Source organism: Peromyscus eremicus, chromosome 1 (genome assembly GCF_949786415.1).
Source record: "Peromyscus eremicus chromosome 1, PerEre_H2_v1, whole genome shotgun sequence".
NCBI classification, from domain to species: domain Eukaryota; kingdom Metazoa; phylum Chordata; class Mammalia; order Rodentia; family Cricetidae; genus Peromyscus; species Peromyscus eremicus.
The window spans coordinates 179019668-179047481 of NC_081416.1; the positions used below are offsets into that span (position 1 = coordinate 179019668).

Here is a 27814-nt window from a genome sequence, read left to right on the forward strand (position 1 = left end):
CTCTTCCTTTCTTTCTTTCTTTCTTTCTTCTTTCTTTTCTTTCTTTCTTTCTTTCTTTCTTTCTTTCTTTCTATTTATTTACTTACTTATTTACTTACTATTTATTTGTGTGTGTGTGTGTGTATGTATGTGTGTGTGTGTGTGGTGTTGTGTGCACTCATGTGCACACAGTGCCCACCGAGGGTGCTGGAGTTACAGGCATTTGTGATACTCCTATTTGTGGGTACAGGGAAAAATCCCCTGCAAGAGAAGAAAGCACACTCTTAACTGCTGAGCCATCTCTCAGCCCCCAGTCCCTCCATTTTCTGCTAATAAATCTTTTCCCTTTGCCCTAGCCTTGAATATGCCCATAATTTACCTCGGCACATTGCATTCTCAAAGAAATACCGTAACTCCTTGGGGATTCTCTCTTGGATCGCTTCTGAGATTGATCACTATGGACGTAAAAGCGATGAGGGAAACTCTCAACTGTAAATCATATCTACTTCTAGTGCCTGGAATACAGCCAGTGCTCAGTAAAGACAGCTCTTATTAAGCATCCAGATCCCCATGTTGTTTTCATCCTGTTCTAAAGTGATAAATTTAAACGACCAGGTCCAAATCCCAGCTCTGTCCCCAGCCCTCCCTAGACTCACGCAGGAACTTTAAGCCCAATGTGTTGGGTTAACGGTATCCAGAGAGTAGAAACTTAATCTGACCACAGTGTTTAGAGATGGGGCCTCCACCGGGAATGATTAGGTTTGGGTGGAGCCTCATCATGCAATCCTCTCTAAATTTTTTTTTTTTGGCTGAGTGCCTGACTACGTGTGTGTGTGTGTGTGTGTGTGTGTGTGTGTGTGTGTGTGTGTGTGTCTGTATGCACGTGCATGAATGCTCTCGTGTGTGGTGGGGAGGTGCACGCGGAGGGAATGCGTGTGCACATCGTGTCTATGTGCCGTGGAGCCCCAAGGTTTCACAAGACATCAGGCATCATCCTTGATTCTTCTGCCATCTTATATGCTGAGGCAGGGACTTTCACTAAACCCTCCCCGTTTTCAGTTAGTCAGGCTGGCCAGCTTTCTCTGGGGGTTTGTCTCCTCTTCCCACGCAGTGGGATTACACGTAGGCCACCCCACCCTACCTGGCTTTTATGTGATTTACCTGCTTGGCTATTTCCCTAGTAACTAACTCTCTGATCGCTCCCCTTCTCCTCCACACTACTTTTCTTTTTCTTTTTCTTTCTTCTTTCTTTCTTTCTTTTTTTTTTTTGGTACTAATTTTTTTTTCTTTATTAAGAAATTTTCTACTCACTCCACATGCTATCCACAGACACCCCCCCTCCCACCTCCCACCCCCCTACTTTTCTTTTTCTTTAAGACAAAAATCTCAGGTATACCAGCTTGGCTTTGAACTAGATATATAGCCAAGGCTGACCTTGGATTTCTGATTCTCTTGCCTTCACCTCCTCGAGCTGGGAACACAGACATGCGCCACCATGCCTACTTTCTTCAGTACTAAGGATAAAACCCAGGGCTCCCTGCATGCTAGGCTAAAGCGCTCTCCCAACTGAGTTACATCCCAGCGTTGTATGTGATAACAGTAAAGAAAAAAAAAAATATTTATACTCCTCACCTGGACCTTGAGCAAATGACTCTTCTCCTCAGGTTCCATGGACTCTGAAATGAGGGTGTTATACAACTCCTTTACAGGATACCTGTGGAAATGGCTGATTCCCGGTACCCCTCAACACAAGGCACCAGGAGAAGCCTGCTCTTTAGTAAGGATGTCAATCAAACTCCGCTGCCGCTCAAGTTCCCGGTCTCTCTAGGTATTACTACAAGCCCGAGGACACAGTGGAGAGGTGTGTAATGGAGTCAGTTTTTCTGGGGATGAAGGGAGGGTGACTCCCAGTTGACCATTCTTAGCTGTGAGACCTTAGGGAACCAGGTTGGCAGATTTGGTAAGTAAAAACACATGGAATACAGTAAAATTAACTTTCAGATAAGCAAAGAATAATTTTCAATTATAGAAACATCCCAAATACTACTTGGGGCATGCCTATGGAAAAGAATATGTGTGTGCTGTGTGTATGTGTATTGTGTGTATATTGTGTGTGTGTGTGTGTGTGTGTGTGTGTTCATATGTGGGGGGGTGCGTGCGTATGCGTGTACATGTAGAAGGTGGAGGTCTACATCGTGTCATTCCTCAGGAGCCATCCATCTTGTTTTTTGAACAACGGCCTCTCACTGCAATCTAGAATCCACTTATTGAGCTACACGTGCTGGCCAAGGAGTCCCTGGGTCCCTCCTAGCTCCTCTTTTCCAGTGGTGGGATTACATGCCTGGTGTTTTGTGTGGGCAGAACCTGGGTTCCTCAGACTTGCACGTCAGGGATTTTATTGACAGTGTCACGTCCCAGCCCCAAGGAACTATTTTTTTTTAATGTATTTAATAACTAGCTTAAAAATTATATATACACCCCATACAACTACTTGAAAATTATTTTAAAAATTATTTGCAATAAAATTTAAATGGTGTCCTGTATTTTAACTGTCCTGTATTTAATTTGAACACTAGGCTGGTTGTTTGACCTTTTGTATTTTCCACCCAAAGACAAAACAAACGAACAAACAAAACAAGAACAAAAATGGGTGGAGAGGGTCAGGGAGATAGTGAGGTGGGTCAAAGCGCTTGCCACGTACGCAAGCCTGATAACTGGAGTTCAGATCCCCACAAGGGAGGTAAAAGGACTGGCCACGGGCCGTTCTAGTCTGTTTCCCCAGCATTCCGACAGCGAAATAAAAGACACAGTCAGGCAACGCCCAAGAAGCTCACAGGCCCGCCAGCCTAGGATACACACAGCACAGCGGCGGGCGAGCTAGAGACTTGTCTCAGAAAGAAGATGCAAAGTGAGGATGACATTTGAGCGCTACAGAATGTGCGCGCACACACGCACACCATCAAACACATACATAAATAAATATTTCTTAAATTATTAAACATGGGGATTCAAGGACTGGGAAGATGGCTCCGTGGTTAAGGGCACAAATCGCTCTTGCAGAGGTCCTGGAGTTTGGCTCCCCGCAAGCACATCGGGTGGCTGGCAACTGCCCACAACAGCCAGTTCTAGGGGGGATCTGACATCCGGTGAGCACTTGTGCTCACACATGCACAGACAGAGCTCCCCCGTCACACACACATATACCTACTTAAAAAGTTAAAAAAAAAAGTTTTTAAAAATATGAAGGTCTAATGTTTCAAGTAATTGAACAATGCCCAAGATGGTGAATATGCTTTTTGTGCACTGGTTTGAATTTTAGTGCTCCTCAAGCGTCAGGGTCCCGGGGGTTTCTTTCTCCACTCTGACCTCAGCTTCCAACCCCCCCCAACCCCCCACCTCCTCCACCCCCCTCCCCTCCCCCTCCCCCCTACCCCCCACCCCCTACCCCACTCCACCCCCCACCCCACCCCACCCCCGCACCGTGTGTGTCCGTATCGTCGAGGTCTTCAGCTAGGCCACACGTGGCCATGCTCTCCCCCCTCCCCCCTCCACTCCTTCCCTGTGAGTGCGGACCTCCAGGAAGAAGCAAACTGCTGTTGAAAAAAAAGATCCGTGGATCACCGAGTTTTATGCTTCTGCCCAGAAGAAGCATCAGGGCTCAGTACCCAGGAATGGTGGTTAGGCAGCAGAGACTGGATCTTGGCAGGTTCAGCAGACATAAAATGCCCTCCAACATGTGGTGACCCCCTTTATAGACTGGCACGAACTTCGCTACTCACAAAGACATACTTCGTTATTTTTACAATGTTGTACTTTCAAGAATCCGTAGCCACCACACAAGACTGGGGTTACAGACTGGGGTTACCAGCAGCCGTCACGGATTAGAGAGAGGTTCCCCACTGAACTATGGCACCTAATGGATTCTGGGGAAGAAACAGTCACTGCCTTCAGTTGTATACCAAAGGGTGAGCCCACCAGGCTCCCGCTGATCCTTCCAAACCTGCAGCCACACAGCCGGCCCTGGTTAAAATCAGTGGGTCACAAAACAAAAAAAAAGGCGTAAATGTGAGAAAGGAACCTGTTATGGGGTGGAGGGGTGTGGGGAGGTGGGAGAGATGTAAGAAGGCAGGGAGTAAGGGTTAGCAAATGCACTATATACGCATGTGAAATTATCAAAGAAAAATACAACCACCAACAAAAATAATAGCAATAACAACAAAATAATAATGGAATTGTTAACCCACCCTCTACTTTGCAGGCTTTTGTTTTTTTTTTTTTTGTAAAGACATTGAGGACCCGTGGTAGATTCTCACACATACACGCTGATATACCTTCAGACTTGGGAAAAATCCAACCACACTTGAGGTGCCAGGAACACATCTTTCAGAGAAAAACCGAGGACACCCTAGCACACAGACACACATCCACCCGCACAGTTATATGCCAAGAAAATGGAGGAATCTGCCCTCTCAGCCTGGCCTCTATCTGGTAAACGCTGAGATCCCCTCCAAGGGTACTCAGGTGTGGGACATTGCCATCGACAGAAGTACGTTCTAAAACTCCCAGTCACCCTCCTGACAGAAGACCTCTCTCTGGTTGACTCTAAGGCCGACTTCAGTCTCATTTGGGGTCCAATGGTAACAACTCCATCCAGTGATGCATCCTGCCCTCACGCACAACTGAGCGCTAATGCATACTTACTTGCTGGGGATTGCTCAAAACTTTCTCCTAAGCACCCTTCTCATCCAGGAATCTTTCATACGTGTCCTGTGTGGAGCCCCCGAATACTCCCTGAACTCCCCACGGTTCCAGATATAGCCTAACTCCCTTAAGGGTCTCTCTCTAGAAATATCCCTCTAAGACCCATCAAAGCAAGCGACTAACTGGTTCTTCTGGTTCCCAACCGATCGGTTTAAAGTCTGGGAAGACTCCTCCCATTTCCTCCTGGCTCATTAGAATAATATGCCTCAGGGGCTCCCAGATCCCTCTTTGCAATGCCTGGCTGTGTGTCCTGAAGAGCCCACCACAACCCCCTCCTCTGAGCCAACTCTAGTTCCCTCCATTTCCTGTCTTCTCTCCTCTTCTCCTGGTGTCTAGAGACATCCAGGCACTTGGTGGCTCTGTGGTTGAGAAACCCCTCAATTCCTAGTCTGGATCCCTGCCCACTCTTCCCCAGACCCTGTAGTTTGCTCCGAGCCCCGACACCAGCAGGCACATTCTAGTAAGTAGGAAAGACACCTCTGCCTGGTCCCATGCCACTGCCCTGTAGCCGCTCTGAAGTCATTTATCTCCATAAGCGCCTCAGTCCTAGAACAGGATATTCTGCCTGAACTGGGACTGCGGAGCCGTCTTCTGGGCTTGGGTTGAAATTATCCAGGGTTCCATGCCACAGGTCACTGGGTAGGGGTAAAATGATTTGCCCGGTGCAACTTTCTCTTGGGTACCCACAGGTTTAGCGAATAGATATCCAGATAGCGTATCAATGTGCTGGTGACCAAACTTCTTGATCACACAAACCGGCTCCTATACGTACAAATTATCACCCTTACCTACATATAAGCAAACACACTCACATACATATAAAACACACCCAAGAGTACAGAATCCGTTGCATACAAATCGGTGAAATGCAACTCACTAACTATACACAAACCCAGACCACTCAAATTCCCACAGCTGAGTTGAGCCCCAACTACTTCAACCACACCAACACATTCCCGCCATACCAGATACAAAGAGACCTAAAATCCACACAAACACCCTCTGAGAGGCACAGTATGAACTCACAATCTGGAACCAGCTAGGTGGCTCAGCTCTAAAGGCGATTGCTGCCAAGCCTTACAACCTGAGTTCCGTCGCGGGGACTCACAGGGTAGGAGATAATCGACTCCTGAAAGTTGTCCAAATACCTACACACACACACACAAGCAAACGCACAAATAAATAAATGTAATAAAAATTTCACACTCACAATGCAACACACTAGTATGAGACATGGAGTCAGGCTCAACTACAGACACGTCACCCAACGTACAAATACAAGCTTGTACAATCACACTCAGCCACACTGGCACAGTTGGGCGGTTGGGCAAAACTCACAACCGGCAGCTCACACGTACACAAAAGCAAACACGGTTACAAAGTCTAACACAAGCTCACACTCACCCTCACAAGGAGAGAATGTGAGTCTACAGTGTTCAAATAACCCAGTTAGCACCAGCTACAACCGCACAGGCGAGACAAACTAAGCCGCCCATGAACTTAAGGTTGTTGGAGGGGAAAACAGATACATTGTAGGGTCCAGACTCTCCAAATTGGAGTTACACGAAATTCCACAAAGTAACAAAAGTTTCTGAGAGTTCTGCCACACTTTTCCCTCGCACATCCCCTACCCAGACCACTGTCCTCGACGACGGAGCTGGGACAAGGTGGGGTCCCAGGCCTCATGCAGACACCCTGGCCTCTCAGTCCTCTCCCATGTCCTTGCCTCTCATCCCCGCGCTCGGTTCTCCAGCCGCACTCTCCTCCAGACACCGCAGCCCGCGGTCACCCGGAGTGGAATGCCGCGGGAAGACTTTCAAACCCAAGTCCCTTTGCTCGAGGGCACCACCCACCGGACTACATGTCCCAGAAGCTCGCGCGCCGCCCAGCCCGCGGCTTCTTCTGGACGAAGCGCCCAGAGCCCGAACACAGCGCGCTGGGCCCTGTGGGAAATGTAGTCCTCAGCAAGATAAGGGCGTTGTAAGCGCTCTACGGGCGCTGCCCCTCTGTGGCTCCACTTCTGGTGCTGTTGAGCTCTTGCGTCTCCTGGTGGAAAACTTGCCTTCGGTTGCAAAATTTCTAAACTGATAGAGGCCCATGGTAGGAAAAGAAAAGATTTTTTTCAGACTACGTAATGATACACTGGGGGAAAAGTGGTTTGGTTTTGTTTGGCACAGAGTTTCACTATGTAGACCAGGCTGACCTCAACTTCATGATCCTCTTGCCTTAGCTTCCCAAGTGCTGGGATTACTGAAGCAAGTCACTAATCTATTCGGTTTTCACTTCTTTGCTTCTGAATCTGCGTTACCATCACGGTCACAGAATAGGTTTGGGGCATAGTTCCCAGCTGGTAGAAAAACTCCTCAGCTTCTACAAGTGGTTTCTCCTCATGGCCGATCACGACTGAGCCTCCCACTGTTGTATAGATTTACAGCACATGGAGGATATGTGTCAGGCAGAGGAAAATGTACGAGTTATTGCTGCAGCTATGGCGTTAACGTCTCTTCATATTCAAACTCAGTGTCGCAGGGTATGGTATTTCTCTCTTGAGGGTGGAGTGTAATTTCCTTATCCCAGGAAGCTTGCTGTAGCCAACAGAATGAAGTGGGTAGCGCTAATTCCATGTGTCAACGGGCCGGTTCACCAGTCCTGCTGCACTTCTGCCAGAATGAATGAATGATCATGGGTAATGATCAGGAGTTCAGTGGGTAAAAGGTGACAATCACCAAGTCGGATGACCCGAGATGTGGTGATGTGAATGAAAATGGCCCTCAAAGCCTCATCAGGAGAGGTGCGGCCTTGTTGGAGGAAGTGCGTCAACTGGAGGTGGGCTTTGAGGTTTCCTTTGCTCTCCACCTCCGTGTCCCATGGTGGACTATATTTGAATTAGGAAATAAAAATAGGTCCTTTCTCCCTTAAGTTGCTTTGGTCAGAGTATTTTATCACAGCAACAGGAAAAGGAAATAAGATGGAAATGCTATACCTAAGGCCTAGATTAGCTCACACACAGCACCAGACATAAAAGCAGTCCCGATTAAGATTAAGTGGTGTCACCTAGCCCATCTTGGGCTTATCCCAGGGGTGTGAACAAGAAGCACTTGTGTACCAATGAAAGTTTTGTTGTTGTTTTGAGACAAGGTCATTCTATGTAGCCCAGACTGGCCTCAAAATCCAGAGATCTACCTGCCTCTTGAATGCTGAAATTAAAGGTGTGTGCTACCACACCTAGCTAGGAAGATCTATGGTTTAAGGTTCTTTCATTTTTTATGTGTCTGTGTGTGCCTGAGTGTATGCATATGCACCACGTGTATAGGTGCCTATGGAGGCCAGAAGAGGGAGTTGAATCCCCTAGAACTGGAGTTAGGTGGTTGTGAGTCATCCCATGCCTTATTATCATGACCATAGATAATTGCTACAGGAGATGTGAGTGGTTTATGAGGTATGCAATAAGTTCATGAATATTAATATGAACCTGGCATGTGCCAGGGTGGAGGAGGATAACTCCAGATGTAGAAGTCTCTGCTTGACTGAGGATGCAGTATTGCCCTCTCTGCAGGAAAAGTAACTTTAATGTGACTAACCATTGTGCTATCAGATGTCTGACTGGAGGTAGGTAGAGTATCAGTCTTGGCTTCTTTCTTGCCTTTGTGGGAACTGGTTTGCTTGCCATTGCTGATAACATTGTAATTGTTTCCCACTTTACAACATTCCCTCCTTGAATTAATACTAGTTTACATTCAACATTCAGCCATTCTTGGAAAGTTTGTTCCTTTTGGCCAATGAATGGATTATTTGTGTGCTGTGATTTGGGACGAGAGTCATAGGGGTTGTCTGTTAAGGGTGCGGGTCCCCCGCCTGGCTTTTTTGGGAAGTGGCACATCTTTGAGAAGTAGGGCCTAATTGACAGTTCTTAGGTCACTAGGGTATGCCCTTGAAGGGACCTGTGGGATTCCTGAGCTACACTTTTTGCTTCCTGGTTTGTGAGCCGAGTAGTTTGTCCCGCAAGCACACTCCCACCCTCAGCCACCCTTGCCAGCATCTCAGAGTAATGGAACCATTTGATCCTGGGCAGCAATCTTAAGCCAAAAATAAACCTTATTTGTTCACAGGTTAATTGCCTCGGGTAGTTCATTATAACAGTGAGAAGGGTAGGCCTTTCAGTCGGACTCTAAAAAAGAATGGGGCACTAGGAACCAAGCTTGCCCTGGCCACATATCTCTTTGATATATCCAACTCTGATCTATATGATCACTTACCTAGTCAGCTACTAGTTTCTTTTGATTATGACTGGATATTGGGAACCCGTGAGCACATATCAGCTGATGCTAGAGAGATGTCCAATCTCATGAACTAAATGTGGTGGGAGGGAGTTAATTATGCTTTCAAATGAGGTGCGTGTGGGTGGGGAGAAAGAATTCCTTAAGAGCATAAGGGTTGGTCATGCAATCTCAATGGACATGCATTTTATTTCTTTTCTCTATTACCTTCTATCAGGGTATTCTTTAGAAAAACCTTGAAAAAGGATGAATCTCTTGCCTTGACCTATGCTGAAGTCCCTTGTTAAGATGACTATCAGAGCCGGGCGGTGGTGGCATGCGCCGTTAATCCCAGCACTCGGAGGCAGAGTCAGGTGGATTTCTGTGAGTTCGAGGCCAGCCTGGTCTACAGAGCAAGATCCAGGACAGGCACCAAAACTACACAGAGAAACCCTGTCTCAAAAAACCAAAACCAATATATATATATATGACTATTCAAGAATGGCTCTGTGGTAGTTTGAATGTTATTGGCCCCATAAACTCATAGGGAGTGGCACTATTAAGAGGTATAGCTTTGCTGGAGGAAGTGTGTCACTGTGGGGATGGGCTTTGAGGTCTCCTATGCTCAGGATACTGCCGAGTGTCTCAGTTCACTTCCTGTTGCCTGCAAGATGTAGGACTCTCAGCTACTTCTCCAGCACCATGTCTGCCTGCACACTGCCATGCTCTCCACCATGATAATAATGGACTGAACCTCTGAAACTGTGAGCCACCCCAATTAAATGTTTTTCTTTTATAGGAGTTGCTGTGGTCATGGTGTCTCTACACAGCAATAGAATCCTCCAGGAAATGAGCCAAGGCCTGCTGAAGTGCTTGCAGAGTGTGAAGGAAATACAGAATGGGTAGTAGAGGAAGGTAGTTCTAGATAAATACCATCTATGGCCACAGGACCAGTTGCAGAAATGAGGATTATAACTGACATGAGTACTTCTGTTGTATTTTGTTAAGAATGTATTTGTATAGATATTTGTGTTTTCTTTCAATTTCTTTATCATATGTTGTAACATCAATTAAGGGAATATCAATGGTTATCATATGTAAGTGTAAGATACTAGAATGATGTCTCCCAAGGGATATTGCCATTATTTTTTAATTAAATTTTTTTTCATTTGTTTTACATTCTGACCAGTTTCCCCTCCCTCCTCTCCTCCATTCCCTGCCCCCACCTCCTTTCTACCTCACCCCCCATCTACTCCTCCTCCATCTCCATTCAGAAAGGGGCAGACCTCCCATAGGAGTCAACAAAGCATGACACATCAAGTTGAGGCAGGACCAAGCTCCTCCTCCTGCATCAAGATTGGGTGAGACAACCCAGCATGGGGAATGGGTTCCCAAAAGCCAGCTCAAGTGCCAGGGACAGGTCCTGATCCCAATGCTAGGGGCCCCACAAACAGACCAAGCTACATAACTGTCACACATATTCAAAGGGCCTAGGTCAGTGCCGTGCAGGCTCCCTAGCTGTCAGTCCAGAGTTGGTGAGCTTCCATGAGCTCAGATCAGCTATCTCTGTGGGTTCCCCATCATGACCTTGACCATCTCACTCCCCTCAGGTGGTACAATCCTTCCTCCCCGCCCCCTCTCTCTCCAACAGGACTCCTGGGGCTTGGCCCAGTGCTTGGCTATGGATCTGTGCATCTGCTTCCATCGGTTACTGCTTGAATCATTGCCACTATTCTAAATTTATGATGTGTTTGCAGTTGTATGATGGATAGTTATATCATATTAGGTATAATTATGACCTAGTTAAATATATAATGCATCTGCGATTCTATGTGGAATAGTTGTAATGTTTAAGCATAATTATGACCTGGTTATTGTTTTACATTTGGAAATTAATCATGACATAAGGAGATATTATTGTGTGTCAAGTTGACAAAGGGTGGATTATGATGGCTATTCTTGGTCGTCAACTTGATTATATCTGGAATGAGCTATAATCCAGAAATGGAGGGTAAACTTGTGATCTGGACTTTGAGGCAAGAGGACAACTTGTCTTTGATTCAGACCTTGAGGCTGGATGACACACACTTTTAATCCAGAGGAAGTGGAGTGCACTGGCCATCACCTTTGAGTTATGGAATCAGAGATGCAGGGGCCATGGATTGCGTATGGTCTTCCCATCACGGTCACCTATAGGGCTCCATTTAGCTAATGGACTTTCAATCTCTGGTCATTATGAAGCTGCAAGCATGCTTAATGATGAACCCTCAGAGGAGTTGGGGGATAGCTCAGTTGGAATAGTACTTTCCATTCAAATATGAGGACCTGGGTTTAATCCCCAGAACTCACATAAAAAGCCATGTGTGGTGACACACACTTGTAATCCCAGAACTTTGCTATTGTTGGTCAATGGGGTGGGAGAGGAACCCTGGAGACCACTGGCCAGCCAGCCTGGCTTTATTAGGGAGCCTCAAAAGATGGGTACCCAAGGAATGGCACACCCAAGGTTAAGCTCTGGCCTCCATGTACCACACACGCACACACCCTCCCCAATGATAGCTAGGATAACCAGCTAAACTGTTACGTTACTGTTGGTGAATCTGGGCTAAAGTATAATGAACTGAAATAAACACTTTTTAATAATCTGCAAAAGTTAGGAATAAATGCACTCATTGCGGCACTAAACCCTAATATTACTAGTCTTACATCAAGGATTCATGAACCCTTGTTTTTAGAACCTCATATTTCCAATTAAAACATGCTCCATCAACTAATAAAAATATATTTACAATTATAATAAAATCTAAAACCACTACTGGGTGGTTATGATTTAGTGTGATCAAAATATGATTTAGTCTTCAAGGTGCAGTTAAACACATGGACCCAAGTAGAATCCATAGATTCCCTGAGAAGTCATTATTGAAATATACAATCCTTAAAAAAAAAATAAGACAAAGCACTTGTAACAAAAGCATTAAAACCTGAGTTTATATTCCCAGAACCCGCATAGAGCCTGCATCTGTGATCTCTGCACTTATGCAGCAATCTCGGAGGCTGGGACAGTATCCCCAGAAGCTCGCAAGCCATCTGCTCTGGGGTACATAGTGAGGGACAAAAAGAAATCTTTTCTCAAATGATGGGAAGGTGGGGATTGACACCAGAGGCTGTCACGTGACTTTTACACCCACCCTGGGGCATGAGTGTATGTGCCTATCTTCTCACACAAATATCCATTCACGCATGTACATACACACAGCTGTTGTTGAAGAGCCAGATTTGTAAGTCCAACTTTGTAAGGCTAAGGGGCCGCTAATATTTTGAATTTTTAACTTTATCCACACTAACAAGTCCCCACAAAGGTACCAACCCCCAAACACATAAACTGGAAAAAGAAGAGACTGAGAATGATCTTATTTTTAACTTTATTTTTATTGTTGACACTATTACAAGATAGAACAACTACAACCATATTAACAAACCAAAAGCCTGTGCACAGAAACAAGAAAAGAAAAGATATTGAGATGTTAACACAGTCTTTGGGTGATGAGAATATGGGCGAGTTTCTCTTCTACATTTCCACATCTTTGAGGCTACTAGAATGGACACATACTGCATATATAATGGAAATATAAGCAATAAGGGCAGCCTACTAGAACACTATGATAAAGACCCCTCCAAGAAACTGAGAAAACGCACTTCACTGTAATCCTGCACAGCTACCCCGCTATTCCACACTTCTCCACATTTCTTCCACCTGATGATGCGACATACTTATCGAGGATGTCCTAATAATTACATACGTGGTGCGCAGATCCAGATATTACTAGGAACTTGTTGGAAATTGCTTTTTCTACTTCACAACAGTTTCCCAGTTTTCTTTGAGTATGTCTTATATTTGTGATACAGAATACATACATAAAGTTGTTTTTTTATTTTACCCAAACACCAAAGATTATTCAAGAAATTTGGAACAAAATATTTAACCATGACCCCCACCCCCAACACTATTTTTAATTGTTTCCCACGTTTTTGTTTTAGACATTATGCAAATCTATTTAACACTGTTTTAATCACAAGTTTGTGCGATGACACAAGATGGAGAACACAGATGAAGATCTTAACAGTTGTTGGATGTGGGGAATATGGGAAGATTTTTCTTTTGAATTTTCAACTGTATTTTCCAATTTTTCACTGGGTACATAGTATGCTTATAATGGTGGCATTACATACTAAGCCTTATTATCAGGAGACTATTACAAGGAGCATAGGGAAAACTTCAAAGTATTTTACTGTGATTACACAGGAGTACTAGAACAACTATCTTGAATACACATTTTGACACAGTTATAGTATATAAACCTGTGCACAGCAACAAGAAAACAAGATATTAAAGAGTATATCTATCTTTGGATGGTGGGGACATGGATTATCTTTCCTCCACTTTTCTGTTATTTTCCAACTGTTTCATAATGAGTTCCAATTATGTTCACGATGGAAATGTGATCCTTAACTTTTGAGTAACACTACCATAAAGAACATTCTAGAAATTTAAGAAAATAATGCTCGACTATAAGCCCACAACAACACAATAGCTTTGACTATAAGCGTACATTTTTTTAAACAGTTATAATTGTAGTATAAATATAATTTTGTGTCCTGCTTTCTCCACTCCATATTCTGTGAATATCTACTACACAACTCTTCGTGATGATTGCTTCTAAACAACTGCATAAGAATCCAGGGCACTTTGACTTAATTATTCTTCTATAGTCTGGCATTTCAATTATTCCTAATCTTCTACTCATTCAGTTACGGTTAGAATGGACACTCAGACTTCTTGGCAAGTTGCTTTCTAAAAGGGGTCTAGTGGGGGGTAACACTGTCAATGATAACGAACCCCCAAATTTACCCAGATGACATCAACACTGACTTCTATTTCAAGGGTGCATCATTACCCCTCCATTTCCCTGGATGTCAGTTCCAACCTGGGGTCTCTCTATGCAGCTGGCCTTCACCTGTGCCATGCCATCAAAAAAGCCTTTCTTCCAACTACCCAGGACACTTCATTCCATTTGTTCTTACCACCCTGACCTTCCAGTCCCTGCTGATGGTGTTTTCTTCAGCCTGTCTCACTCCCTTCCTAGATCTGCTGTTATCTTGGGACTCCCTTCTTAGGCTCACTCAGTTTTATTTCTTGCTCTTTGCTCATCAACCTCCGAAGACTTTGGCATTCCTTGAGTCTTTGACAGACTCCCTGTGAGCCCCAGTTCTACAGATCTAGGAGCCTAAGAGTCAGACCCATTTCCTCAGCAGGTTATCTCACTTCACTTTCTCTGAAGATCTGTACACGGCTTTCGATCTTTCAGCTACAGATCCGCTTTTTTTTTTTTAAGTTTTTTAAAATTTTTAAATTTTTTTTTCCCCAGCCAACAGAAGGCCAAAAAATTGTCTTTTATATAGCCATTATGCGAGGGGAGGGGAAGTAAAGGAGCGCAAGCAGTCCATGTATAGGACGCAGGAAATCTCAAGCTGGGAAGTCATTTTGTGATCAAGAGGACAACCAATGACATCAAGACAGACGTGACACTCTATGGAAAGCTCGGAAATACTTAGGAGGGCTCAATGAGAAAGAACAATGGGAACAAAAAAAATTAAGGCTGCTGGGGAACCTGAGTCCATGTTAAGCTAGGATTAACTATAAAGAAAGCTTTTTGTGTGTGTGTTTTTGCTTTTTAAAATGCAAGTTTGACTTGGGATTGACGGACACATAAAGAACAGGGGGATTAAGTCTGGAGACACAGAGATCTAAGGATACTAGCTCCTGGGCGCCCAGGGAGCAGACTGACTTGTGGCAAGCACACATAACACCACACAGGTGACTCAAGCAACGCTGCCACTTGTCACTTAAGGCAGGAAGCACACAGCGGAGTTAATGAAAGGTTGCCGGTCCGCTTCCTTATTTACAATGTAAGAGCCTCTCCTGTGGTTCCCAACCTTCATTAGGCACTGCTGTGATCTAGCGATGGTTGTCACCCACTCTATAAAGGCAAAGACATTAAGATTTACAGGGCAAAGCTTCAGGTTTCATGAATTCACAATCGAACACACGATGAACTGGTTAGAAAACAAAAACCCAAACCTTAAAGAACACCTCAAGTGTAATATACTTTTTTTGTTTTTGTTTTTTTTTGTGTGTGTGTTTTTTTTTTGCATGAAAACCACGGTAAGGTCTATAAAATGTGGTGATGGGTCGGGTCACAGAGACAAATCCACATATTGTAAAGGGTTACACAGTCAGTCTCAAGGGGGTTGGGTGCACACCAAATGGCTGTGGAAGCTAAAATGTCTTTTTTTCCCACACAGCCAGGATTCAAAGACACATGATCTTTCACACTCACACCTTCACAGGACTATCTAAGAGGTAGGGGACAAAATAGTCCATTACTGGGAAGGATACTAATGGGGTTCAAACGATGCACAGTAAAGCTTCCGCAGGATGGACAACACTTACAAATATATGCTAAATTGTTGCTCTCTTCCTCCTCAGGAAAAAAAAAAAAAAAATCAGAGCCCCAGGCTAGGTAGCTCTGTATAGTAAACTGTAAATTCTATATATAGCACACTAAATCCAAATATATGTATCAATGATTCGCTGTGATTTGCTCATTTATATACACGGCATGAATCATGTATGGGGTATGAAAGGGATGCCATTTACAGTCGATTGGGGCAACCTCTGTGGTCTTGAATATTCACTGGGTTTTCCCTCAATCTAGTTAGTTACTGAGATGAAAAATGAGATGTGTGCTCTATCTTTCCTGAATGTACACTGATGTCCCATAGGCAAGAGCGAAGACTGAAAGAAGTCTCTGCTCTCAATCTCTCTTGTTTTTTTTTTTTTTTTTTTTCCAGTCTGAGTTATCCGATGAGAAGTCCGGTATGAGAATAAGCAAGATGAATTTCTATTAACATTTTGGGTTGGTTTAGGCTCTCGTTGTGAGTTATTAAGGGTCTGGTTCTGGGAGGAAGGTTTGGTTTGGTTCTGTTCATCCTCAGCCAGTGTGAGAATTCTGGTGTCTGGCGAGGGACAGGCGGTCCTGGAAGAGCTGCCCGCACACGTCGCATTTGAAGTACTTGTCATCCGCCTGCTCGGCACCCCCAGCGCTGGTGCTGGCGCGCTCAAGGTAGCCGGGCGACTCCCCGAGCGCATTGGCAGGCTCGAAGATGATCACGCTGGCGTGGCTTTTCAGGTGCTCACCGAAGGCCGCGCTGGTAGCGAAGGTTTCCGTGCACTCGTGGCAGTTGTAGTACGGTTCTTCGACCTCAATCTCTTGATCTTCTCCTTCCTCTTCTGGGTCTTCGATGTCCGCACCACCGTCAGGCTCGTCAGCATCTCCCTCTGGCTCTTCAACATCTTCCTCCGGCTCGTCAGCCCTCTCTTCTGGGTCTTCGACCCCGGCTCCATCTGGCTCATCGGCATCGCCATTGGGCTGCTCCGCCTCTCCATTGGGCTGCTCCGCCTCTCCGTCTGGCTCAGCAGCTTCTCCATCTGGCCCTTCGGCCTCTCCATTAGGCTCTGCGGCCTCCAGCTCAGGCTCTGCAGCCTCCACTTCTGGCTCCGCGGCCTCTACTTCCGGCTCAGCAGCTTCTGCGTTTGACCCCTGGATCCTCAGTACTTCTTGTGGAATGAGGACATTGGCTTCGACCTCTTGGGCAGTGGCAGCTACTATGTCCGATCCCCCTTCTCGCTCGGGATGGAACACCATGCGCTCGGCGATGACTGTGTCATCTAGGAAGGGCTGCCCACAATCTTTGCACTCGTACAGTGGGATGTGCTTCCTGAGGGGCTCAGTGAGAAAGGAGGCGTGGGTGTAGGAGGGCCCGTACTCATAGGGCTCATCCTTATGGACTTTGGTGTGGTGGTCTCCGAGCTGCTTGGCAGTGAAGAAGCATTCCCCACAGATCGTGCACTCAAAAAGCTTCTCTTCGGTTTCGCTTCCCTGATACTCGGTGAGGGCCAAGCCCTGAATGAAAATCTCCTCTGTCAGCTCATTCTGCTCCAGTATTTCATCATCCCGGTGGTGTCTCATGTGCTCATTGAGGGCGGAACTGTGAATAAAGCCTTGTCCACACTGGCGGCACCGAATGGCTGACCCAGTAACGGCAGGATCCCTCTCTGCAGCACGATTCCTCCTTGGCCTCACAGGCAGGAGAGCGATGAAACCATCATCGCAGGCCTTTACAGAGTACAGCTGGTCTTGTTCATGGACTCTCTGGTGCTCCAAGAGCAACGAGCTCTGAGTGAAAGACTCCCCGCATTTTGGACATTCGTACAGCTTCTCTCCAGAGCATTTATTCTCAAATTCGCTGACGGGGTGGACATGAGCTTCCGAGTGTGCATATTCGCGACTGTCAACCAGATCCTTTCTGCTGTGGACATCCTGGTGGCTTGTGAGGTCTGTGAGGTCAGTAAAGCCTAGTCCGCAGTCCTGGCATTCATAGATCATGTCGCCGCCGCCGGCGGCGGCGTCATCTTTCTTGTGGTCATCAGAACCTGAGGCCTGAATGGTAGTGTCTTCAGCTTTGTTCTGGCCCTGGGACTCTTCACCATGGGGCTCATCACCATGGGGCTCCTCACTGCGCATCTCCTGATCAAGGAGTCCATTGTCATGGGGCTCATCACCATGGGGCTCCTGGCCATAGGGCTTATCACCATGGGGCTCTTCGCTGCTCATCTCCTGATCAAGGGGTTCCTTGTCCTGGGGCTCATCACCATGGGGCTCCTGGCTATGGGGTTCTTGGCCATAGGGCTCTTTGTCATGAATTTTTTGACCATGAGTTTGTTTATCATGGGGCTCCTCGGCATGTTTTTCTTGGGCATAGGTTTTCTGTACACTGAGGTTGTTGCTGGTAGCAGAGCGTTGTCCAAATTCTCTGAATTTGCGCACTTGCTCTTGAATGAAGCGTTCTTGGGCATAACTGGTCTGAGGGTCGCTAGGGGCCAGGCTGCGGATGACAGATCGCTCATAATGTCGGCTTCCAGAGGGTCTTTCTCTGTCGTGAATCTTCTGGTGCTCAATGAGGTCAGACCCATGAGCAAAGGCCTCCCCACATTCCTGACACTCAAAGAACTTCGCTCTACGGCGGATTGCTTGCAGATCACCAAAAGGTAGGGAGTGGATTACAGAGGTCTCATTGCTCCTGGTCTCAATGTACTTCTTTTTGGCACGAGCTTTCTGGTGTTCACGAACACTCGAGCTGGGCACTGAAAATGTGACATCTTGATTAGATTCACGGGGCTCTCCAGAAAGGCTTGGAGGCTCCGCACGGGGTACACCCGGGGGGATGGAATCTGTGTGGTTGCTGCTGTTGCTTCCTTCGTAAGTGTCTTCTCCGGTAGGAATCTTCCGACGCTTATTGTTAAGCTCTGGGATGTAAATGGAGGACTCTCCTTCCTCATCACATCCAACCAGGTCATTTGCCCTATGACGTTTCAGAGGTCGAGGAGCAGGCAAGCTGTGGATGATGGATCTCTTGAATTCCTTTCCTTCAAAGATGCTCCCTCTAGAGAGGATTTTGGGGAGAATGCCTCCCGAGGTCTGGGTGCTAGACTCTGCCACTGGTCTTGGTTTAGGGAACCCGAATGCGCCACGACTCTTCAGAGCTAGTGCAGGACCCAAGCTGTGAATGACAGACCTCTCGTAGGGTCTCCCCTGGGAGCCGTTTTCCATGGTAGGGGACTTCGGCTTGTCATTAGGGTTGACACTGATGGTGAACGGCTTGTCATCTTCGTTTGCAGGTGGTCTTGTTATAGTATGACTCTTCTGAGATTCGGCAAAGGGCTTCTCGTATCCCCTGCCCTCAAAGAAATTCTTGCGAGAACGATTTTTCTGGTGGTCGCCGGGGTCTGAGCTTTCCATCAGTGCATCTCTGGCATTGTTAAAGTCGAACAGCTTCTCCCTGTAAGTTTTCTGGCGCCTTCTGAGGGACTGACTTGGGACAAAGGTCTCCTCGCACATCCTGCTCTTATTTTCGAATGGGTTTCCTCGAGTGTGGATTTTCTGATGCTCCCTCAGGGACGAGAGATGAAGGAAGCTCTCCCCACACACCTTGCATTCATAGATCTTGTCTTTCCTGTACATCTTCCGAAACTCATTGAAGTTTGGACAGGTCAGAAAGGGTTCCCCGTGCTCGCGCTCGCGTTCGCGCTGCTCCCGTGCACGTGCACGCATGCGCTGGCGTTCACGCTCACGCTCATTCTCTCTGTCGTCTGAGTTGCCTCTGCCATGGGTTTTCTGGTGCTCAATCAGGGCCGAGCTGTGCAGAAAGGTCTCCTTGCACACCTTGCACTCGTAGAACTTGTCTTTGCCATATATCTTCTGCAGCTCGCTGAAGGTCGGGCTAGGCATGATGGTGTCCTCGTTCTCCTGGTCATGGCACTCGGCAAGGTACTCTCTAGCATGGATCTGGCGGTGCTCTACCAGGGCAGCGCTCCTGCTGAAGGTTTCTCCACACTCCTTACACTCAAAGCGTCTCCCCCCGCCCTGACCTTTCTGTACCTCATTGACAGCCACACTGTGGATGAAGGACTCTCCATACTCATAGAGGTTCTCCCTGGTGTGCATGATCTGGTGCTCGACAAACTCAGAGATGACACTGAACGACCTCCCGCACTCATCACACACATACGGATCTGACGGAAAATCGATTGGCTGAGACTCGGGGACGGGAGGGCAGCTGAGGTTACCCATGCTCATGGCCTGCCTCATCTCACTACCACACTCGAAAGGCTTCTTCCTCACACAGCTCTTATGCTCGTGACCCGATCCCCTCTCATCAGAATCAAAGTGATAACGGCGCTTCCTTTCCAGCGCTCGGTTTCTGGAGAGCACGTCTGCATTGAACCGGAAGGCACCCCTGTACGCGCTCCCTTCAGAACCCCTCTCCTGGATCACTGACTCTCTTCTGTTGGACGCACCGTCCTTCCAGTTGTCACTGGGCCTGGGGAACCTCGGAGGAGGAGGAGGAGGAGGAGGAGGAGGACGCTCGTGCAGCTCCCTCGCTCTTGCGGATTTGCGTGACACATCCTTGATGAATTTTTCCATTATCACTCCATGAGAAGATTCATCCTCGCAGATCCCCCGACGGTGGGCCGGCTTTTTGGCTTCAGGCATGGGTTTCAGACCTGCGAAGAAACCCCATATGTAATTCTTCCCTTGTGCCTAAGCTCAGGACAGTGTGTGTGTGTGTTCTGTGGTGTTGGAGAATGTGAGATGTGGAAGTCTCTCCGTGCGGGGGTGGCTTGCCACTCACCTCGGCTGGTGCTTGGGTAGGCACTTCTCTTGGACCTCGATGAGTGGCCTTGTGTCATGTGAGAGTGTCGGTCATCTTCAGCAAGCTGTACTCCTGGTTACAAGAACAAAACGGCGGCGGCTCAGATTTATGTTGAAGACTCACAGCGTCATAAACAGATCTTTTCCCCCCAGCCACCCGCAGGAAATACCAGCTGTCTCATATTCGAATCTTTGAATGCCTTTCGTTTTCTTTGTATTCATGTTCTAATCTGGTGCAGTCCACATTTTGACTCCCTTAAGTGCGTTCATACCTAGAATACTACACAAAGACTGCATATGTGCATGAAGTCGGTACCCGCATGCAGTCTCTGCCTTCGGACCCCCTTTTTGAGAGCCTCCATTCTTCGAGGGTCTCATTAGGTAGGTGGGTGATGCTCGGCTTCAGCACAGAGCGCTGTGATTTCAGGCACGTGCTACTATGCTCCTCCCCCTACTTCTCCATGCCTCTAACTCCAACAAATCCCCCAGATTGATGGGTTGTCACAGCAACTGCCTACTGCCCGGCTAGCTTACATGGCTCGTGAAGGAGTCCACATGGGGACCTGGGATGGTATAGAAAAAGTCTGTGACAAAAGCCATCTCCCTGCTCAGCCGCAGTCTATACAATATATTCTTCAACCAAAGCTAGACGGATTCCTTTAATACTCAAATCTCATTTCTCCACAGATGGGCAAGGTCACCAAAGACTTCTTGTGATCCTCAAGGTCCAAATATACTAAGCATGGGACTCAAATAACTTGAAACAAAGGTAACAAAAGGCTCCAGTAACGGGATTGGAAGTGGCTGAAGGAAGGGCGTGCTTACCCAGTGAGAGCAGCTTTCTGTAGTTCTCCAGGTTGTCCTGAATTGGATTCTGAGGCTTCTTGTCCTCTTTGAGTTCCACAACATTCTGGTATGATTCAGCATCCTAAAACATCAAACATAGGCCTCTCAATGGAATCTGTCCCCATGGATGCTCAAAACGAGAATAATGTTGGCGACATGGGAGCTACGTATATGAAGTTATATAGGAAGTGCTCACGGTATTTGGGGTTCTGAGCGATCCCAGGCAAGTGTTACTAGGGGCCTACATCGTACCTACCTTGTGCTACACTCTGAGGCAGATCCCAAAGACGCATGACACATATTCCTTGCCCTCATGCAGCTTATAATTTGGTTGGAGAGAAAAGACTCATGAAACAATTAGAGAACAATAAACAGTAAATTGGGATACAGATAATAAATGCTACATGGGTTTATTGGAGGGACAGTTCAGGGTGGGCCTGAACAGTGAGCAAAGGTCTTGCAAAGGGCCTCCAGTGGGGCCTTGAAGTAGTAGGTGAAATTGCAATATGTAAAAAGGGGGCTGTTGGGAAAGCCCATGCAGGCTAAATAATCAGCATGCATGGTGTACTCATGGGAACAGAAAGAAAATGTGCTCTAGCAGACATCTGGTCAGACTGTGTGGTTTTAAGCTCCCTTCCTGTCTCTCTACTGCATAGCATGGCTACAGAGTAGAGTTTCCAGTGTGTGTGGTTTCCAAGTAACTCAATGCATCCGAAGCTCTCGGCTTAGAGCTACCTTTTTATCTTAATAAATATTTCTCTCAAAAAGAAATACAAAACTGCCTGTAATACTCAGGGGAGTCTTCTCTGCAGGATTCTAAAGGACCTTTGCTTTTCACCCGAAGGCAGTACTGGAGTTTCACTGCCTTGGTGAGCTGCAATGTCAGGGGTGATGGCACTGAGGCCAGAAGGGGATCCTGGAGTATGGAGAGGGTGCTGTGGGAGTCTACAGGCTTTGGAGCTGGAGAGAACTGCCGGGTCAAAAGCAGACTGCACCATTTATGAGCTGTGCGACCTTAGATATGGAAATCTTTCAGAGCCTCAGATTCTTCATAGTAAAATGGTGAGAGCTTGCAATACTGCAACATTGTGAGTGAAGATTCCACAATGTGGTTATTGTTTAAATATTAAGAGAAATTATGCAAAAAAAATCAGTGTTTTGATGTTAAATTTATTATTGTTCTGTTACTAGAAAGAGGCTGGGACTTTAACAGAAACATGGGAAATACAGCAAAAAGAAAACAAAACAAGTATCAGACTTGAAGAAGCTTTATCTACGCAACTGCCCATGTCTAGTCATTAATCAGCACAGAACCACAAAAATTAGGGCAAAGAAATGAAGTAGAGCTTCAGAAATGGAAGCCTTTCTAGGTTAGGGCTGAAAATGAGGACCAAAACCACACTACAAAGAAAATGTCAGGGAGCACTGCAAACTTCACAAAACTACCACCCCAGCAAGCTGAAGAAAGTCTTTTTTGGGGTCTCTCTCCTCTTTCCATATGGTAAGTTCCTTGGAGGTAAGTGCTCTGTGCTACCCAGGTTTGTCGGGGGCATCGGAATTTACTTACAATGACAGACAGGGCAAGCGGGTACACAGATGTACCTATGATGACACAGGAAACCAGAGCCCACAATATGGAGGCTGCCAGAGGCAAAGGAAGGAGTTTGGGAATGTGGAAGACAAAAGGGTCACCACCCCTGGGACACCCAGAGCCCAAGGGCAATGGCAGATGTGTTATTTTTAATATTTACTTATCTGTTTAATTTGCATAAATCAAAGTCTGAGCTCCGCTGCTTCAATAAAACAAAACAGTGCTTTTGTACAAAGACAGGCTAATTTAAGTAGCCTTGAAGTAGTTGCTGGCTTTTTGTTTGCCATCAACTGTGGTACCTCAATGTTCAAGAGCTGTAAACAAGTCTGAGTGCAAGAGGTAGCCTGAGAGCAATGCTAATATGGCACAGTTGGGGTTTTCACAACATGAGCTATACATATGAACTATGAAGGGATCCACATGTGATTAAAAAGATGGAAAGAGAACTTTCTGTTTTGTACATCCTCAAAATGTAATTTGCCCCATCTAGCCCCTGTTTCTACTCTGAGTCACTGGGAATCTGTAGCATCTAGACTTGTGCATTCTGCAGACATGGCCCTTGGTCAGCAACTCTTCACACATGGCCGTGGAAAGGAATACAAGCAGCAAAACTAGATGAAGCTCAACTATCAGATACCAGCAGTCCAGCCCTTCTTTGGTTGCCAGATGCCTGGCTTTCACTTCCTTCTGATCACAAAGCCTTTGCTTGCACTCTCCCTAAAGGCTGGCAGCGCTTGGCCGCCCACCTGGTCCACTCCTCCCAGCCCCTCAGAGGTCAGGTGTTGCTGCCCTGAAGGCATTTGCCTTTGATCCAAGTCCAGACTCATGCTGTAATTTTGGTGAACACTGACACGGGCAACAGCATCTCAGACCAGGGATCCAGTCTGTCGTGGCCATGGCTGTGTGTCCCAGGACTTAGATGCTTAACTGCACAGGAAATGAAGGCTCTGGCTCCTCCCTCTCTTCTCAGGCCTAATTGATGCCAAGGGTCTCCTCCTCCTCTTTCTGGGTCAAGAGCCAGCTCAAATCCCATGTCCTCTCCCCCTTTACCAATCGCCCTACCACTTACTGCCCCTGAACCAATGATTGCTGTGACTGCTAACACAATGTGTCTACCATGTGCCAGACAATATCATAGGAACTCACAGCACACACAGGTGTGTGACTCTCACTGACTCCTCACAGTGGAGCTGGGAGACAATCCCTACATCCATTTTCACTGATGAGGAAACTGAGGTTCAGCTTAGTTGAGTAGCCCAATCCCACACAGCAGTAGGTGGCAGAGCCAGGTTTGGGGCCCCATTCTCGTCAGCTCCAGAGCCTGTGTTCTCCCTGCCCAGTCCACTTTCTAGACTCACAACTTTGAATGCTCCTGACTTCCTGGGGGCCCAGGAAGATGTTGGGAATCCTTCTGCTGCTTAACCTACCACGTGACACACACACTGAGGAGGCGTGCACTCCTCTGGTTGTGCAGATCAGTTAAAAGACAGGCAGCAGTGACCTTGGCCACTGGTCACCTGTTGGGATGGTCCCTGCCTCCTCTTTAGAGTGACTGAGGGCTCTCAGCCGCGAGTGGGCATCTAGGGGTAGATGAAGACATCGTCAGGGAAAAGGCGGGCATCTTTGGTGTGAAATGAAGATAGTTTTTTCTGGAAAGCAAGGAAACCTGAGCATACCTGGGATCGAGACTCATAATCCATGGAACGTCTGTCATCATCTCTTTCCAGTCCAAAATGTGGTCTTGACATCACAGGGAGGGAAAGATCCCGATGAGGCAGCCCTGGAAGGAAGAGAGGCATCAGAGGGGTGTAAGCTGTTCCAACATGGCAGGGTTCAGGCATCCCTGCCAACCTCAGAACCTACCTGGGATGTGAGTGTGTGTAAAAAAAAATGTGTATGTTTTTTCTGCTTTCTGTGGAAGGGCCTTGCAACATCGCAGCACCCCTGCCTCATCCTTCCTTCCTAATCTCAGAGTCAGACTCACGCCACAGTTGTGTAGGTCCGGGCATGGTGTCTGCTTTCTTGCTGTCAGTCACTGACTCTCTTGGGTTCCCTCATCCGAGACCAGAGATAAAGCCTAGAGGGTCATCAAAGGTACCCCCAAACTATTGGTAAGTGTGGTGGACTTGCAAATCTCTTCCTGATTACAATTTTAGGATGCATTGCTGGTAAAATACAGCATCTTTCAAGTCCAGGAGGAGCAAGAGATAGTTTCTGGTGGCATGAATACCAAGAATACATCGACATGGTGTTTAGTCATTGCATTCTAATTTGGTGGGGCACTTGATACAGTGTCTCCCCACACTTGCATGAAACCATAACAGGCATGGTTTCATTACAACATTGCTGTACTGAAAGTGTGTTCACTTTTCATGATCATATCTGTCTGTAGTACTTTATATTTTTATTTTTGTAGCAATACCGGTTTTTATTTTATATAGAAACATCAAGTATTTTTTAAATATGTCTGCGTAGGAAAAATGTTGAGTAAACAACAGCATAGGCTGAAATAGGTATGCAGCATGTAATGGCTCTGTTGAGAGGAAGTACAGGAACTAGAGCTTGGGACTAAACATTTTAGTAACAGGAATACAACCCAAATTGAGTGCTAGGGCCTTCTGAGGCCCCTGTGCCCATAGCCTCTGTCCTGAGCCTCTGGCCAGCAGACAACTTACTGCTTCTGGGATTCCTGATGTATGGCCAGCGGTCTCGAGGCTCCACATCTCTGCTTCTGCCCCTGCGCTCCTGGTCTCGGTCACCTAGGCAGGTCAGGTATTTGAGTGGTCAGAAGTGCTATGAAATTTTTGTGTTTCATGTGTACACACGTGCCTCCTTCGAGGAGATGGTTCCAACATGGAAGGTTCCAGACTCATAGGCTCAGTAGCTATCCTACACGCTTTTCCCAAGTGGGCCTTGCTTCACAGCAAGGACTGAAGTTAAGTCTGCAAGCTAGCTCCACTTCAGACCTCCCAACTTTTCTCTCAGCTTCTAAGTGGTCAAGTCCAAATCCAGGAAACGGACCATAGACCTTCTTCTATGTCTAGCACAAGCTAGCTGACTTTAAATTATACAACAGTCTACTGGGAAGAACCTGAGAAAGTGGAACACGTGTCTACCCTAGGAGCAATTCTGCTAGCACAGCCTTAAGGAGATGCTAAGTAGTATCAATATTTCATTGTTTTAAAACCCCTGCATGTCATTCTGTTGTAGGTGTCTGTTTTAATATAAAAATGCCTCAATGAAACTGCTCTCCTCAGCTCTCTGAGTGATGCTCAACACTCGGACATCCTCTGTGATCTTCACAGAGGCCTCTTTATAATGGGGCACCTGGTGGGGTGGGTTACTCACTGCTCAAAGAGTGGGATGATCGAGGTGGTGGGGTTTCCCTCCCACAACGGCTCATGTCGTCGTCACTGATCATGTCACTGTTGGTGTCGTCTGAGAAGACACCAGACAGTGACTTAATGCTTTTGCACAGCTGGCCTGTGTTCTCGCATACAGCCACCTCCTCCCCAGCAGTTTCAGTGGTCAGACCTTTCGTCTTCACGTCAACCCCGCCTTTAGTGGCATCTGTCTACTCCTGCTACTAAACACTGGGTAGGGAACATGGCTGCAACCAGCCCTGCTTCACTGCCACACAAAAGCAGCCAACAGGCCACTTCCCAAGGTAGCACACCATGACAGTAATGGAAGGTTCTCTACCTAATGGGCTTCCTCCCTTAGGGTGGTCTACTTTTCTTCTGCTGGCTCAGTGGTAGTTCTTAGCTGGGGACAGTTTGTCTTCCAGGAATCATTTGGCCACATATGGAGACATTAAGAGGCCAAATCTAGTGGGTGGCCCTGTTTCCTTGCCCCTCAAGAGAGAACGACTGGACCAGAAGAGCCATCGTTAGTACCCAGACCCAATCCTAGGGAATGCTGTCTAAGCCAGCTAACCCTGACCTCTGCAGTGTCTCACCTTCCTGGTGGTACATCTTGTAGTTCTCCAGTGGAGTGGTGAGTTGTTCACAGTTGTCTGGTTTGCTCACACCCAAGGGCTTGAGCTTTTCAGGGATGGCAGGCTGATATCCTCTTGCTGTGAGGGTCTGCCTGTAACCAATTGAGGCAGAACTTTCAGAGCCTAAGCAGGGGTTTCTGAGGCCCAACAGATTCCACATACAGTAAGTTCCAAACCTCTGCTGAAAAAAATTCAGACCAGCTGGGGCTTCTCCTGGGATGGCATCTAGCTCTTTAGTCATATTACTCTCTAGCTTACATAGAATGTCTCAGGTTTGGTGGTAGGCCAGTGATTTGGAGTCAGTATTTCTCAAATTAAAAGGTCTTATTTGGAGAAACCAAACACACAAGTCAACAGAAAGCCTGTGGTAGCACGCATGGACCTGGACATTGGAAGGAGCTATGTGCGTGTAGCAGAAGTCAAAGGCTGGGCACCAGCCATGACTAAGATTGGATGTCAGTGTTCCTCTTTAGCCAAAGTGTTAAAGGGGAGAACACCAGAGATGGACCTGACCCTGCCACTTCTGCCCTTGATGCAGTTATTGCAGCACAAGATACAACCTGCAAAGAAATGGATGACCATACAGAGATGTTAATGGTGCTCAGGGATGAGCACTGTGGTGACAAATGATTACATTTTCTCTTTGTTAGTATCTTTAGGCCTCGGAGACTACCACATCACCATTGACTGTGTGTGCTGTTTCCACTTCAAGGTAGGGAACTCAGTCTCCTATGTGTACCAGTACATTTCAGGTGCCAAGTAGGTATGAGTTGCTGGTAGCTCCCAACTACACAATGATGGACAGTTCCATTATTTCTAAGGGAGGCCAAGCCTCCTCCTTCCCTGTTACACAACCTTCTAAGGGGTGTCAGTCGCCAAACTTGGTCCTTTTGGGGCTGAGGTTAGCATCATTTCCTCAGTACTGTCTAAGACATGTCCAAATATGTCCCATTAGTCTTGTTGTTGCCCAGTTGCCAACTAGCTTTTCTTTTGAAATAGAGTCTTTCACTGGCCTGGAACTCACCACATGGACTGACACACCTATCTTCAC

General features: G+C 46.7%; 1 protein-coding gene across 1 annotated transcript; it reads right to left on the reverse strand.

The window, feature by feature from the left end:
- Positions 1 to 12406: 12406 nt before the first annotated feature.
- Peg3 (paternally expressed 3) lies at positions 12407 to 27545 on the reverse strand. Its single transcript, XM_059281732.1, has 7 exons — positions 26725 to 27545; positions 26115 to 26204; positions 25442 to 25525; positions 24443 to 24546; positions 21155 to 21257; positions 20310 to 20402; positions 12407 to 20181 (listed from the first exon to the last, which is right to left on the reverse strand). Exons 1-7 carry the CDS (start codon positions 27002 to 27004, stop codon positions 16049 to 16051), a joined length of 4887 nt encoding a protein of 1628 aa, XP_059137715.1. The 5' UTR covers positions 27005 to 27545; the 3' UTR covers positions 12407 to 16048.
- Positions 27546 to 27814: the final 269 nt, after the last annotated feature.

Coding starts and splice junctions, on each gene's coding strand:
- Peg3 (XM_059281732.1), bottom strand. CDS start 27,004: ATGACTAAAGAGCTAGATGCCATCCCAGGAGAAGCCCCAGCTGGTCTG. Junction 25,526..26,114: donor ATCATCCCACTCTTTGAGCA/GTGAGTAACCCA, acceptor TGACCTGCCTAG/GTGACCGAGACCAGGAGCGC. Junction 20,403..21,154: donor CAGAAAGCTGCTCTCACTGG/GTAAGCACGCCC, acceptor TCTTGTAACCAG/GAGTACAGCTTGCTGAAGAT.